Source organism: Ipomoea triloba, chromosome 7 (assembly GCF_003576645.1).
Source record: "Ipomoea triloba cultivar NCNSP0323 chromosome 7, ASM357664v1".
NCBI classification, from domain to species: Eukaryota; Viridiplantae; Streptophyta; class Magnoliopsida; order Solanales; family Convolvulaceae; genus Ipomoea; species Ipomoea triloba.
Genome location: NC_044922.1, coordinates 2,998,120 through 3,014,632, shown reverse-complemented (window position 1 = coordinate 3,014,632; position 16,513 = coordinate 2,998,120). Strand labels below are relative to the sequence as shown.

The window sequence follows — 16,513 nt, the reverse complement described above, 5'->3', positions numbered from 1 at the left end:
CGTTGTTTTACCAGTTTTGCCGTTGTAAGCATGGTCAACTGACAATTGGTACTTGCCCAATCAAACTCGTCGTTTGAAAGCTCAATCCTTACGAGTCTTAACTAGAGCACGAGTTTGAAAGCTCAATCCTTACGAGTCTTAACTAGAGCTAACACTTGACAGGACTGTGCTGGTGGGCGAGTGCGTTGACAGCGTATGCATCATGTCAAATTACCGACATGTGTCTCCTTCTATTCCTATATAATACACTTGCAAAGAGCATAGGATGGACATTTGACATTTTCACATGTACTAATGAGAGGATTCCGACCCCAAGTATAAGCTAGCCATTAGACTGATACCAATTGAACTATATATCCGTATTTGCTACATCACTAGTAGTATACGAAGTATTTTGAAAAACATGGGATAGTGTATTCCGGATTTGCGCAAACATGTAACAGTGCACAGTTGAATAATCATTCAAGAAAAACTGAAAAAGAGATATTTTGATTCCAGGAATGTATTGTATTCTGCAGCTGATATGTATAGGAATACAGAAGTATAGGCATATCCAATACTGGCTTAAATGCTACTTTCTAAAGAGGTTTGAGATTGGAAGGGAGAATCCCTGCCTATTGACTTATAGTAGGCTTCATCTGCATCTGCAAACCTATTCTCAAACATTCCCCACTCTAGAAAACCCCTTTTGTGAACCTGCAAGTGCGTAGAAAGAATCTATCGTAATGCACATGAGTCAAATCAACGCTAAAAGGTTAAGAGAAACGTTAACTAACCTCGTTTCTCTGTAATGATATGGCATCATTACTTTCCTGGAGAGGCACTCCATTCTTTGGTGTTCCCTACAGAAAGGATGCCAAAGTTAAACAACCTGGTGAATATGCAAAGATATATATGATTGCTGCATTGTGCTTTGATAAACCAATTACATTTATCTCATCATCCTTGAGTGTAGGTATCCTTTTATGAAGGACCGGTTGAGCATCGACCACTCCAATCTTCTCATGTGCAGGCTGCAGAGGACGACAAGTTGTTAGGATCAAGCGTTTACCACTGTTCCTTAGTGGAAGCGCAACTTTATTTCCTTATATATATACCGCCTCATTTTCGAGGGCAGGGGCCTTCACTGCGACCTCTGCCTGACAATCCCTTTAGCCACCAATTGCTGGAAGACCCTTCACCAGCCTCTGCCCAACACGAGTGCTATTCGTGTGCCAGAAAAAGTACAAAATGACTAGAAGGGAAGAAACTAACCTCAACACATCTCTGAAATTTTAAATCCAAACCCCAACCATGAACCAGATCATTCTGCAGAAACCAAAATGGCCATTTAAGTCAGAAACAGCAGGAGTTTTGCTAAGTGATTCTGTTGTTTCGTGTTTCGGGTTCTAAGTTCACCTGAAGCATACGCCACACGCAGCGCCATGCATCCCGGGAGAAGACAGGAACCATGACCTCCACGAATCTGTAATCACAACACAGGCATTATTAAAGATTGCCCTCCATATGTACACATCATTTAACACCAGTAAAAGTAAATCACAGTGTTATTCATACGCTGCACACGGTGGCAAATGAGGATCAGTACACGAGTCCGGCTTCTCTATCACTACTTCCCTGGTGCAAGAAGAGATAAAAATCGAGAATCCTCAAAAGATATCCAACTCTAGTTAAAGCAAGCCCGGGAACAGCTAAACGATTATTTGTTTGATGTATTCATATGTTCTAACTTGTGAACTTCGCGATCACTTTGTCTCTTAGTCAATTCCCACGATATCCAAGACCCGTTCACTTCCAGAGCTGGCTGCGAAATTTCCAATCCGTGTTTCTTCACGAGCTTAATATATCTGAATTGGATGGACAAACAAAAGCAAGCCATCTTAAACACTGGTTCAAAATGGTCACAGGTTAAGAATCTGATAATCAAATACAATACTTACTCCTCTGCATTAAAATTCTCGAGTCCCAGGTCTTCATCCCAGATAAATATATATTCATATGCAGCCACAATGTCGGGATGCAGAAACCTTTTCGCATACCACCTTACAGAAATTTGCAAAGTTCGATTTATTGCGGTGGTTTAAATAAGTAATTGCAGCAAGAAATAAATAGTCTCACTTGTTCTGTAACTTCTTACCATTTTGTCTGTTTAGCAACACTCACATGGATAGCCCGCTTGGACCACTCGAACTCATCCCATTCAGTCGTTCGACCATCATAGTGAAACAGAAGAATTGTAAAATTGTCCGAAAACTGAAAAGGAGAAAGATACACTGTCAGAGAGATCAAATACCAGGACATGGAGTTGCAGAGAAACGAATAAAAGACACCACCTTTTTGACAGCAGCATCAATGTTGTCTTTCTGGTTATAACCAACCGTGAATGCTACCAAATACTTGGGTCGACTAGTTAGGTCCTGCAGAATAAAAACCAGACAAGATTATCTCAATCAAGAATCCACTAAAGCAGAACAAATAACCTGTTAATGATAATTCAAGAATCCACTAAACCAGAACTGAGAAATCGATATTATGAAGCTAAGCCAAGAAGCACCGCAATGCAGAGAGTGAATAAAAGCTACATGCCTCATTGGGATCACCCCATAATCGACGGAGAAAGAAGTCTGACTCAGAAACAACGATTTCTCGGGGTAATCTTTCTGCCCCTCTGGGGTTCGATGAATCCCAAATCTGATAAAGGGCAGCACAACAATAGTACAATACGAATTAAAGTTTGTTCCTTTTACAGAAAATTTCTTCAAACTAGCAAGAACAGATGAACCTTTGGAGGATCCATGACATTCTGATTTGCTGTAAGGTCGATATTCTCATTGGAACCCACATCGAGACTTCCATTAATATTAAGCTGCAAAGTTGGATATGAGAACCAGTATTACAGTAATTCATCTCAGCACAGAATCTCGATTAACGAGAGAGGTGAAACATGTTCTTACCTTGGTTAATGACAGCCAAGGAGATGAAGCTCCAATCAGGAAGCCAAAAATGATTCCAACAATCATACCAAGTAAAGTTCCCCTTGGCTCCTTTGGTTGTTTACCATTTGAACTATGAAACAAACATGAAAAAGATGAGACTACTGACTCAAACACTGCAACAGGAATCTAATTTAAGGATGTCAGAATCACGACAAAACCTGTTCACAATAATGTAGCTGCGCCCACATCTCCTCATTGTATATGATTCTGCAATACAAAAAAAAACATCTATCTTTTCAGAAAAAAAAACATCTATAAAAGCCACTCTGCATCACTGCTTCAAGCAGTCTTGTTGTACCAAGAGACAAGAACCTATGACACAAAGGAGAACCCAAATTTTGCACCATAACAATTGCTTGATCAGGCACATTTCTACCACAAGTGCAAATACTTGCTTGCCCACAACAAATGATGAACAAAGTTCATATCTTTATCTCCATTTATTACCACTTCTCTGATCTTCATCCCATCATTGGGCAGGTTAAATGTTAACTCATCACTAGAGCAAGCCAAACAAAACATACTTCACCTTTTTTGACCCATTTATTATAATTCTATCAACTTGTTCAACTCGTTTTAAGAAACATTAATTGTACTTCCAAAAGTATATATCCCCACCGATAACTTTGACCACAAAAGACGGAAATTCCCTCAGATCCCAAAAGGTAAATTATGGTGACTCAGAGATCTATTAATTGGGACTTGGGAGGACCAGGTATCCACAAAAGTTCATCACATTGGGTATAACTCCTACATTACAGGAGGGGTGACAGAGCTCAATCATGCATTATATTCTTACTCACAAATTAAAAGAACCAACTCAGCTGCATATGTGGGCGCCATAGATAACCTAAATTGTTAAAATCAATGATCAATCAACACTTAAAATGGAAGTTCATATATTTAACCTGCCCAAAAACATTAACCAGCAGACATCAAGCATTCATAGACAGGTTGAATACAAGAGACAGCATGCAGCAGGATGATAAAAAACTAAAAAGTTGTGGCGAAGGGCCGCCGCGAAGATTCAAGAAGTACGAGGAAAAGGAATTTAACGTGGGAAAACAAACGTGGGATCAGCAGCATAAAGTGATGCATATCATATAAGCGAATATATAAGGTGCAGATGTACGTATATGTGTATGTATATACCTGCAATAAGATCAGAAAGAGGAAGTGAATGAATCAGAGTTGAAGCAAAAAAACTTGTTTCGACTGTGGAGAGAGACACGGAGATGGAGAAGCGGGAGCAGCAGAAGAAAATGGTTTTACGCAAGTAAATTTAAGAAGAAAATAGGTTTTTTCATAATTTAAGGTAAAAAACCCATTTTGTGTAATTTAATTTTGGAAAATATTGTTTTCGAATTTTAATTTAATAGATTTTTTAAAATGCATTTCACTATCATATTTTAAGAAAATTTCCTTCCTTATAATAATATAAAGAGCTTTTTTTACTTTTTTTTTTTTTTTTTTACTTAGTGCCACTAAATGAGTAATACTACATTACTACCAATGAAATATAATCAGAATTGTTTTAGTAATCTCATTAAGAAGATTGGGGACAATAATTAAATGCTGACTCAAATAAATATGACGTACAATATTTATTTTAAAAGAATCTCTTTAAAAAGATTAGAATATACATCCCTTTCTATATATTTTAACAAACGACTAACGTAAAACTAATTTGAACTTAAATCAGAATAACTAAGGCTAACTTTGAAATATAAAATTTATGAAAAATATTATAATGCCAATTGTAACAAATGATGAACACAAAATAATAATAATAATAATAATAATAATAATAATAATAATAATAATGGATGAGATATTTGTCAAGATTAAAAAGGATTAGAATGAGATATATTTTTATAATTTGACAAAATTAAATGAGTGAATTTAACTTTATTAGTTTATAAAATATATCAGGTTCCTTATTATTTTCATTATTCAACTTTATGTATAAAAAGCTTTAAGTAATAAGGTGAAATTAAAATATCCTCATATTTATGAAAAGTGATAATCTTTTACAATCCCAGAAGATCTTATACAAAATAAATTAAACTCAAGAAAGGAAAATTCTACCGTAAAATCGGTAGGGTCGGATTTTAAAATATTGTCATATAATGAACAATGATGTCTAGTTTCAATGTAACTCTGGTTGATATGGAGTATCAAATTGTTAAAAAAAAAAAATGAAACATGCAATATTTAATTAATAATTTTAATTGGTTTAGAAATTTTTAAATTTATTTAGAATTTTAATTTTAATAAATTAGTATTCTCTCTAAATTAACTTTTTCTAAACTTAAAATTTAATTTACTTTTCTTTGTGTACAAATAAAATTAACATATAATAAACATATTATTAAAAAGCATTAATTGGGATCTTTTAAATGAAACTCATATTGATTTTTTAAATATTTTTAATTAACATTCAACTAAATTAAATAATGAACCCGTAATTGACTAATACTTAATGTAATTGTAGCTTAATTTAAAAAATTGAAAAAATATTAATATTTGTGTTATTTAAAATATCTTATTTAAATTTTTTAGTGATAAGAGAAATTCGCATTATCCACTAAATGAGGGTGTGCCTCATTTAGATTTTTTAATAATATATTTGTTATACATTAATTTTATTTGTACAAAAAGAAATAAAAGTAAATTTAAGTTAAGAATGAATTTATGGAGAAAAATATTAATTTATTTAAATTAAAAATCTATATAAATTTAAAATCTCTCAACTAATCTAAGCTCGCTCATTGTTAAACCATCAATTAAATACTACACATTTAAAGAAAAAAAATACTTACAATACAATCTTTCATTACCAAATAATTTTAGTTAATTAAACCAAAATTTAATTTGATTATTAACCAAATTTTGTTGATTCAATGAATAGTTAAATGTTTTGCGAATTTTGATTAACAGTTAATTTGGTTTGAAAATTCAAAATTGACTGAATGTTTATATATTGTGTATTATATACAAGACTTTAGTGATTTAGTCCAACCCATATACCCATTTTCTGTCCATCCAATATCCAATTTGAGACCTTGAATCAAACATTGAAACCATTAACTATCCGAACTTTTAATGTTCAACCAATATTCTTGTTGGACGGAAATGTTAATTTGGTTTAGTTAATTTGATATTAAAAAAAAAAATTAGTTCGATTAACAGTTTTCTAAATATGCTGTGAAACTAGAGGTACAAAAGCATTAAATTGGATATGACTATCAAATAGCTTCTAGCTCAATGACACCTTTGTCACTCTTCCAAATGGGAAGTCACAGGTCGAAAAACAATTTTCAAGAACTCGGCCGAGAGGGTTCAACTGTGTGTGATTCCCTTTATAGTAAGATGATGAATTTTTTTTAAAGTGAGAATATTTTAAGAAAAATAAACTTTATCATATTAATAAACTCATCGTTGTCATTTTTTGACGTACCAGAAAATAATATCAAAATCTTATAAGCTAAGAGAAATGGTTTCTTTAAAAAAAAAAATTATTTATTTCTGAATTGCACATACTAGTCTATATGTAATTGTATATATGCTCACTATATGCAACTCCCTAATGAGATGTGGGATCAGAAAACTTGATTCCAATCGAGTTATTGTAGTAGTCTTTCTCTGCATTAGCTAACCTAGTTCGAAACATTACCCATTCTGCATTGCATCTCTCATTCACCTGCAATCAAATGTGTAGGTTACGTGAGAACGTGTGAACTTTACTTTTGAGTTACACTTGTAAATATCATCATAAAATGCACTTTTCTAGTTTTGTGTTGTACACTTTAGAATTTGCACATTTGAACCTATGCACGAGTTCGCATATAAACCTACCTTATAAGTGCATCTAAGAATTTACTTTCTTCAGGAGAGAAAAACGGTGAAAAATCTTTTAGGAAGTGATTTCATTACTTACCGCTTTCCAACTAGGCTTCCCATTTTCTGACTTTCCCTAGGGAAAGAATAGTGAAGTTAAGAATATTCAAATATGTAATTAAGTAATACTATAAGTATTCTGTTAGTAAAAATCTCATTTGACATGACATGTTGGCACTTGACTTGTTTAGAGTTGTTACCTCATCGCCAAGAGTAGTCATTCTTTGATGAAAAACTGGTTGAGCATCAACGACTCCGATCTTCTCATGTGCAGGCTACAATGAAAGAAAAATATTTTTATTGCACCGAATAAATTTTTCAGTTCCTTTGAGACTATAAATTACCTAACAACAACACACTTGGAGAGCTACCACTCATTTGGGCTTGACCCAAGCTTGAATTATTAAATTAATCTTATCTCACCGTAAGATGCAAATATACTCAAAAAAAAAAAAAAAAAAATCTTAGGAGGAGTAAATGACTAACCTCAACACATCTTTGAAGGGCAAGATCTAGACCCCAACCATGGACCAAGTCATTCTATAATAACAATAGGAAGACAAATTAATTAGGCTTGAACATAGTAAAACACGGTTGTGTATATTAATCATAAAAATTCTTCATTTTCTGAAAAATAAACAACTTAAGAACTAAAATAAATTTAGCCCACTAAGGTTCAAAAGCATACCTGAATCATATACCACACACAACGCCATGAATCGCGAGAAAAGACAGGAACCATGATCTCCACGAATCTAAAATTAAAAAAAAAGTTTAATAAATTCTACTATATTCACCCTTGAGCATATAATATATAGTATCGTCACTAGCTTAAACTACTTTTAGTTAATGAAATATATTCTTCAATTTTCATGCCTCTATCGGAATGCAGAGAAGTATTTAAAACATACCCTGCACATGGAGGCAAATGAGGGTCAGTACACCAGCCTGGTTTCTCCTCTGTTACTCTATTGACAGAAGAAGAGACACAAAACAGAACATCCTCAGATGAAACACCCAAACATTATATGACTTTGAACTGATCAATTATGAACAACCTAGGCTGATTTACTTCCTTGTAACATTTACTGGCTAAGGTTACAAGACAAGTTTCACCTTAGCACTTTCAAATAAGGACTGCGGGCTTTTTCATAAATCGGTATGCGTTTTGATATAATTCAAATGATCTTACTTGTGAACTTCATGGCCATTTTTTCTCTTAGTCATCTCCCAAGCTATCCAAAACCCCTCCACAGGCTCCAAAGCTGGCTGTGAAATTTCCAGTCCATGTTTCTTCACAAGCTTAATATACCTGAATTGGATGAACATACAAATTCATTAATAAGCCATCTTCAACACTGCTTCAACAATCTGAAAATCAAACACTTACTCCTCTGCATTAAAATTCTCAACTCCCAGGTCTTCATCCCACATGAATATATATTCATATGCTGCAACAATGTCAGGATGCAGAAACCTTTTCGCGTACCACCTTACACAAATTTAGAGATTTAGAAATTGCAGACACAAAACCCTTTCAGCTGTTCTGTAACTTCTTACCATTTTGTCTGCTTAGGAACACTGACATGGATAGCCCGTTTAGACCACTCGAATTCGTTCCATTCGGTGGTTTTACCATCATAGTGGAACAGAAGAATTGTAAAATTCTCTGAAAACTGCAGGAGAAAGGTAATAAGAAATCTCCAGTCTCATTGTCAGTTTAAACTTTTAGCTGAAATAAAACACGTCTTTCAGTGTCACCTTTTTGACAGCAGCATCAATGATGTTCTTCTGGTTATAACCAACAGTGAATGTTACCAAATACTTTGGTGTAAAAGGCAGATCCTGCAGAATAGAAACTGGATCAGATCAGATTCCAAAACTTATTGTTGTCTGCATATGTCTCATAGGTTACTGAAAGATAACAGATGAACTCCCGGGGACGTAGGCTCTGGACCGAACCATGCTGTGCATACAATTTTGAAACAACAAAGTGGATAATATCTTTTCATGAAATTGATACTTGCCTCACTGGGTAAGCCCCATAATCGATGGGGAAAGAAGTCTGTCTCAGAAACAACAAGTTTTGGAGGTATTAACTCTGCCCCTCTGGGATTTGATGAAACCCAAATCTGCAGGTAGAGGACAGTACTATTCAAAGTTCATTCCTTTTACAGAAAACTTCTTCATGCTCAAGATTATTAGCAAGAACAGACCAACCTTTGTAGGATCCATGGCAGTTTTATTTGGTGTCTTGTCCCTAGTCTCAGTGGTGGAATTCACATTCAGACTTTTATTAACATTTAGCTGCAAAGTTGGAGCAGGGATGACCTATGAGAACAAGTAAATTAAATCATCTCAGCAATCAGCACAAATCGAGTCATGGTTAACGAGTGATACGATCTCACATCGACTCCTGGCCTTCATGAACGGAGAGGGGTCGATGTGGGATTGTATCAATTCGAGAAAAACTCAGCTCGTTCTTACCCGTGTTGTTAACAGTGAAGGAAATGAAGATGCCCCAATATGGTAACCAAACATGGTTCCAAAAACAACGGCGAGTAAAATCCTCTTTGTTTCACTGGGCTGTTTATCATCATATGCACTGTGAAACAAATTTGGAAGAGATTAGACAGTTTAGTCACATACAAGAATGGTGATCATGGCAAAACCAGTTTAATGTAACTTGATTACCGGCGCCTAGGATTCTTCATTGTATGTTTCAGTAGTTACAAGAAGAATTTGTGTGAGAGCTTTTCTGCAGTGGCAATTTGCTTTCATTTACTGTGCCTACCTGTTCTCTTTTACAAGCCTGCTCTACAATTTGGTTTTCTGGTTTTTGTCGGAAATATTGTTGTGCATGTCTTATATGTTACTAAATATGACAGGCATTATATTGACCATATTGCAGTTTAGAAATATACGATTAGGGTTATCTATAAATATGATGATTATAACTATAGATGTTTTATTATCACAATTAATAAAAGATCACTTTTGCTCCTGTGGATGTAAGCTCTCAACCAAACCATGTTAACTTCAATCGTTATACCCTGCACCACGGTGCACATAGCAATGTGCACCACGTACGTAAAACGACGTCGTTTTGAGCATTGTAAACTAATCGTCCGTTTTTCTCAACAAATACACCATTTTTTTTTACAAGAGGACCATCCGTCACTACTTGAGAACAAGGATCAGTAAGAATTGTTTATAACAAAGTATGAAACAACATTAATTAGATAAAACGGGTATGAATACAAAATATATTATAAATCAAAATACAATGTTCATGACAAGCTAGAGATAATACTCATATATGTTATATTTTGAAATTATTGTAAGATTGTGTCATTTGAAATACGATCACAAATATTTTTTAAAAAAATATATAACACTAAAGAATCATTTCATATCATGAATTACACGATTTTAAAACTTATTACTATACATCACACATTATAAATCATAAATTACCTTACATTATAAATCTATCAATCCCTAATACACAAATTATAAATTTATCAAATGCACAATTTAGTAGTATTAATATGTTATACCTAACCCCTTAGACCACCATGCACTATAATCCTAAAACTATGGACCAAATTGAGATAGAAAGGAAGGTTAATAGGGTAGTCCCTCCAAGTTGCTATAATGAATTAACGAAATCTTCAAATAAATTAAATGGATCATTTATTGAAGAAAATATTAGTCAAATTACTACTCCCAACTGGCCAAAACTGTCCGACCACATTAATCTGAAAATAAAAGCTACATTAGTACATTCTAATATTTGATTCAATCTTCTATATTTGATTAATAAAGATTTGTTTTTAACAACCACCTTGTTAATTATTGATAACTATGAATAAAAAAATAATTATTGTTATATTAGGAGGTAAAATTATGAGAGAATAATATTGTTCATGATTGAAAACAAAATATTCTGTTTTTTAGGAAAAAAAATATAATCATCATTTTGACAATGAAAAATACTACTCCTTTTTCTGTTTAGGGGAAAACTTGTATGAAATCATTACATTTTTTAAAAATGAAAATGTAATAATTTTCATGTGATAGTCCCACATATTACAATCCTCGTTACATGTAATATGTCGTCTCTCGATTACATGTAGTATCTTGCCTCTACTAAGGTTCAAGCGCATGACCTCACATTTGGAAGAATCACTTCATGCCACTTGATCACAATGTCTTTTAACTATTTTTATACTATTTTTTAGTGATGTGGCATGGCATGCAGGCCACCATTGACCACCACATACCACTGTTGATTGCCTTCATTTACAAAAATGGGCAACCGCCAATCATCTTGTCTACAACCGAAGCGACCCACACCTTGTCCAATAGAAAAAGTCCACTAGTAGGTCGTCTTCTTGAAGAAGAAAACAACCAAACTGGGTGCCTTCTCCGACAAACGAAGAAGGTAACCAACCAGTCACCTTCTTGAAGGAACACCTTCTCTAGTAGAGGAGGTGACCACTAATCACCTTCTTCACTAACAATGGAGACCAACGACTGTTTGCCAATTATCAAAACCTAATGACCAATTATTTTAGGTGAATAATCAATTAATGGATCCAAATGCACTAAAATGACATGTTTGAAGGTTTAATTGTCTTTTAAAAAAAAAAATTGGAAAAAGTGTCAAATAGGCCACTGAACTTATCGCTTTTGTGCAATTGGGCCATTGAACTTAAAAAGTGTGCAATTCAGCCATCAAACAAGTAGAATTTGTGCAATTGGACTATTTTTACAAAAAATTTCTGGTAAAATCCAATTATATTACTAACATATATGTATTAAGAGTAGTATTTTCCTCTACCATACTAGTTGGAAGTCAATATTGAAATGTTTTTAACTCAAATTGAATTAAAAATTTTTTGTAAAAATGGTCCAATTGCACAAATTTTGCTTGTTTGATGGTTGAATTACACACTTTTTAAGTTCAATGGCCCATTGTACAAAAGCGATAAGTTCAATAGCCTATTTGACACTTTTTCCAAAAAAATTCAAGGACTTAATTACATTTTTGTATAATTTCTTTATTTCATAATACACCCCATTCAGCGCAATCCTCTCAACTCATAAGTTCAAGCCCGATGCCTGTAAATTGGCAAATTATTCTATATAAGGTGACCCGAGATCAAAATACACAATTTACATACTAAATGTTCACAATTTATATATCGAATGGTGAATATTCAATATGTAAATGGACACGAATCCACCTGCAAGGTGAACTCAGCTCCATGGTATAACTATTGCTGTCAACTATAATGAAATACACAGAGGAATGTGATTGGATCATTATTGTATTACTTGCATATACACTTGCATTTGCCAATCTCAAAAACTTGGGAGCTAAGACAAGATTTTATTTCAGAAATGTAAGTAATACTACTGTTATGTGTATATATATGGAAATGCCAGAAAAATGAGTGGATATGATTCTGTATATGCACATTCAACCATTCCATGCCACTGACTAATGATCTGTAGAATTGGAAGGCTCAAATCCAATGGACTTATAGTAAGCTTTCTCAGCATCAGCTACCCTTCTTCTAAACATTGCCCACTCTTTTCTACACCTATCATTCACCTGCAAAGATACACAAATCCATCGCAGAATTTAGTTCCCGCTTTGTCAAGGAGGGGAGGGGATAGCGGGGGGATGGGATGTTAGAGGGGGAGAGTTCTTTTGGGTAGTGAAGTCGTTGCTTACCCCTCGCCAGTTTGGCTTCCCGTTTTCTGCTATTCCCTATAGAAAGGTTAAATGCTGTCAGGAAAATCAGAATATGTGTATACGGGGTTGAGTTGCACTCGAGTCATTATTACCTCGTTGCCAAGTGAAGGTATCCTTTTATGGACAACTGGTTGAGCATCAACAACTCCAATCTTCTCGTGAGCGGGCTGCAAAGGAGGTTGGACGAATGTTTTTACTGCACGGGGTGGTTTGCGGATTTTGGACTTAAGATGAAAGAGCACGGGAGAGAATAACTAACCACAACGCATCTTTGAAGGGCTAGATCGAGACCCCAACCATGGACCAAGTCATTCTAGAATAATAGTGCGAAGGGGGTGTTAAATATTGATGTGGTTTGAACGTGTTAGAAAAAGTTGGGTTCCGAGTGTACCTGAATCATATGCCACACGCAACGCCATGAATCTCGAGAGAAGACAGGAGCCATGATCTCTACGAATCTAAAATCGAAAGAAATTCTGGTAATTTTACTCTGTTCGCATACCAATTTACAGATATATAAACATAAATCAGAATGCAGAGAACTATTCATACGCTGCACATGGAGGCAAATGAGGGTCAGAACACCAGCCTGGCTTCTCTTCCGTTTCTCTAATGAGAGAAGCATTAGATACATAAAATCGTTAGAAAATGCATCCAAATAATTCAACTCTAGTAAAAAATGGGACTATGGATGAAAGCACGTTCTTACTTGTGAACTTCACGATCAGGTTTTCTCCTAGTCATCTGCCAAGATACCCCAGAACTAGCTTCCAACGCTGGCTGTGAAATTTCCAATCCATGTTTTTTAACAAGCTTTATATACCTGAAAATGGATAGACAAACAAAGGCAAGTCAACTTTAGACACTGATCGAAAAAAATCAGAGATAAAAAATCTCATAATCAAATACTTACTCTTCAGCATTAAAGTTCTCGACTCCTAGGTCTTCATCCCAGATAAATATATATTCATATGGGGCAACAATGTCGGGGTGCAGAAACCTCTTCGCATACCACCTAAGACAAATTCATAGAGTTCAACTTATCATGATGATCTAGAGATATGGTTTAGTAATCCTATTGTGTATCCGCTTACCATTTTGTCTGTTTATGAGCACTCACATGAATGGCCCGCTTAGACCACTCGAATTCATCCCATTCAGTTGTTCTACCATCATAATGAAATAGAAGAATGGTAAAATTGTCTGAAAACTGCAGGAGAGAGATGCACTGTCAGAGAAGATAAATGGGAAGCGAACTAGATGGGGCGAGCTGGAACTGCAGAGAAACAGAAAACCATACTTTTTTCACGGCAGCATCGATGTTATTCCTCTGGTTATAACCAACGGTGAATGTTACCAAATACTTCGGCGTACTGGTTAGGTCCTGCAGTTAAGAATTGAATAATAAGCCAAACCAGTATACAATATCGAAAATTCGATTGATGTAATATTATTAAGTCAAGAATCTTTTAAGATACAGGAAATGAATTGAACTGTGTAGAATACTTGCCTCACTGGGTTTACCCCATAACCTCCGGGGAAAGAAGTCTGACTCAGAGACGATAATTTGTGGAGGTAACCTTTCTGCTCCTCTTGGGTTTGATGAAACCCAAATCTGATCAAGAAAGCAAAATTAAGGGCAAAGTTCATTCGTTTTTCAGTATTTTCTTCAAATTCCCAAACATAATGAAGAGAGAACCACATAAACAAGGTAATCTTATTATGTTAGTAGCATTTTAACAGAACAAATCAAAGTTGAAGCGTTACCTTATATTTGGATTCTTTCTGATTGTTTGTATTTTTAATTCTGAACCATGTAGCATGTTTATTTTACTACATTTTAGTGGATGCACAATTGTTGCAACATAAATCAATTAACTTTGCAGATTTACTTTTCGATCTAAAAGGCATTATTAAGTTATCTAAAATTGTCACTTCCAGACAGATTTAAGAAAAATAAAATTCAAAAACTGTTGTTTAATAGCTGAATCATATCACTAGGCCAAATAGAATTTGAGAAAACTTCAAGAAAATTATGCATGCTCATATTGGCAAAAAGGACGAACCTTTGTATGGTCCGTGACATTATGATTTACTGTCGAGTTGCTAGTCTCACTAGAAGAATTCACACCCTTTTTGGTTATGTTAACAAGACTTTCTGCAACATTTAGCTGCAAAATTGGAACCAAAAAAAAAGAAAAAAGAAAAAAGCAGGTTAACAGAACTAATAAATCATGTTAAAATTAAGAAGCAAACCACCATAGGTACAGAATGGGTTGAAGGGGGTAACACAACCTTACCTTGAATGTAGGAGGCGAATGTGACAATCCAATCAAGAACCCAAAAATGAATCCAAGAATAACTGTGAGTATAATCCTCTTTGTTTCATTCGGTTTTGCACTAAAAAAAAAAATCCGCACAGGTTAAAACACATTAGTCACATACAGCAACAACAACCTAGGGATGGTGATATGATTACAAACCCAGCTCACAATAACATACCAACGTCCAAAATTCTTCATTTTATTCGTAGTATCTAACTCCATAATTACAAGAAAAATATCTTCAACAGCTGCTCTGTATCCCGTAACAAAGGCAAATCACCAATGACTGGAAGGATACCACCAAAACAAGAGCTTGATCAGGCACAGTTTTTATGAGAACTAAGAACACTTATAGCTGAAGCAACAAACTCAAAGAAATAGAAAAGAACTTAGCTATTCCTTCTACAGAAAAAGGCAAATTAACGAATTCCAGTTCTTTTCATTACTTTAAAAAATCACAAAATCCACTCTCCATTTACAAGAAAACACTTTAACTATTAACCTTAAACAGAACAATCTTACTGAAATAAACTTGGAAGCAAGAAAATACAGGAAACTATCATGTAAAAAAACATCATCTAAAACCTTAGTCCTTGGACTATCAATATCTTTGCTTGATATTATACTGCACCAAAGATCAAATCCAGAAATTCAATATGATAAAAAAAACACAGCCAAAACACACACACGTGCCTATCCTTCCTATATTAATACCACAACCAAAAGCAGAAAGCAAGCAATTATGTGTTCATCTTTGGCAATATAACCATTATTATAAATCCCAATCAAGTCAATTACTTCCTAATCTGTAACTCCCAAAACAAGCTACTTCAAGAAATTATATTATATTATATTAAACCCTTCCCCTACCCCTACCCCTACCCCCACCACCCCACCACCCACCCAAAACCCCGCCACCTGAACATAATACAGCACAATCTAGAGAAATCTCCATTGTCAAAATCAAGCAAACACCTTTATTGAATTAAAGTGAGAAACCCATACCAAACGTATAAAGCTCTAGATCATTCACATAAGCCCAAAGGAAGTTAAGAACAGTCCATATAAATACACACACTCAAAGATTGAGTATAAAAAAAATACCCAGAATGAAAGAACGTTATAAAACCAGGAAAAAACGAGAAAAAAGAACGAGTTCCGGCCTCCGGGCAAAATTTAAGGGGGGAAAACAAATGTGGGTTCGGCAGCTTTAACCTCCTATTCCTAATCAACTGTGATTACTGGCGTGTGTGTATGGGCACTTAAACGCCTCTATACTGTATGAAGATCGAAGGGGGAGGGGGGATGAAGGAAAGCGTGAGGCATTGGGCCAAAAAGCGAAGCTTGTGTTAATGGCGGTGAACAGTGGAAGCCGTGGCAATTTTTAACTTTAGTAGTTGTTTTCCTTTTAAAAGTCGGCTTTTGGTGGTTTGCTTTGACCCGTAGGATCTCTTCTGCTCATTTTTATATAATTAAGGAATCATTAGATTAGGGTAATAAATTAAGGTATAAAATTAAGGATTGGA

The 16,513-nt window shown here is 34.7% G+C and overlaps 3 protein-coding genes across 4 annotated transcripts; all 3 read right to left on the bottom strand.

The window, feature by feature from the left end:
- Positions 1-564: 564 nt before the first annotated feature.
- Positions 565-3,192, bottom strand: LOC116025439. Its single transcript, XM_031266668.1, has 14 exons — positions 3,155-3,192; positions 2,955-3,066; positions 2,783-2,866; positions 2,587-2,691; positions 2,334-2,417; positions 2,138-2,253; positions 1,941-2,042; positions 1,731-1,847; positions 1,558-1,617; positions 1,399-1,465; positions 1,255-1,308; positions 930-1,013; positions 777-842; positions 565-696 (listed from the first exon to the last, which is right to left on the bottom strand). The coding sequence occupies exons 1-14, from the start codon at positions 3,190-3,192 to the stop codon at positions 565-567; spliced, it is 1,221 nt and encodes a 406-aa protein (XP_031122528.1).
- A 3,339-nt stretch (positions 3,193-6,531) lies between these two features.
- LOC116026283 lies at positions 6,532-9,792 on the bottom strand. 2 transcript variants are annotated; one of them, XM_031267764.1, is made up of 14 exons: positions 9,591-9,792; positions 9,384-9,501; positions 9,117-9,203; positions 8,924-9,028; positions 8,658-8,741; positions 8,457-8,572; positions 8,287-8,388; positions 8,089-8,208; positions 7,808-7,864; positions 7,585-7,651; positions 7,383-7,436; positions 7,097-7,171; positions 6,937-6,972; positions 6,532-6,699 (listed from the first exon to the last, which is right to left on the bottom strand). In XM_031267764.1, the coding sequence occupies exons 1-14, from the start codon at positions 9,608-9,610 to the stop codon at positions 6,583-6,585; spliced, it is 1,158 nt and encodes a 385-aa protein (XP_031123624.1). In that variant the 5' UTR covers positions 9,611-9,792; the 3' UTR covers positions 6,532-6,582. The 2 variants fall into 2 exon arrangements, with proteins under 2 accessions (XP_031123624.1, XP_031123623.1); XM_031267763.1 differs by having other exon boundaries at positions 9,117-9,227; positions 9,591-9,791.
- A 2,284-nt stretch (positions 9,793-12,076) lies between these two features.
- On the bottom strand, positions 12,077-16,389 carry LOC116026284. Its single transcript, XM_031267766.1, has 15 exons — positions 16,092-16,389; positions 15,166-15,273; positions 14,964-15,063; positions 14,730-14,834; positions 14,174-14,278; positions 13,964-14,047; positions 13,758-13,873; positions 13,577-13,678; positions 13,373-13,486; positions 13,216-13,272; positions 13,055-13,121; positions 12,923-12,976; positions 12,756-12,830; positions 12,643-12,678; positions 12,077-12,519 (listed from the first exon to the last, which is right to left on the bottom strand). The coding sequence occupies exons 2-15, from the start codon at positions 15,207-15,209 to the stop codon at positions 12,406-12,408; spliced, it is 1,173 nt and encodes a 390-aa protein (XP_031123626.1). The 5' UTR covers positions 15,210-15,273; positions 16,092-16,389; the 3' UTR covers positions 12,077-12,405.
- Between the last annotated feature and the right edge of the window lie 124 nt (positions 16,390-16,513).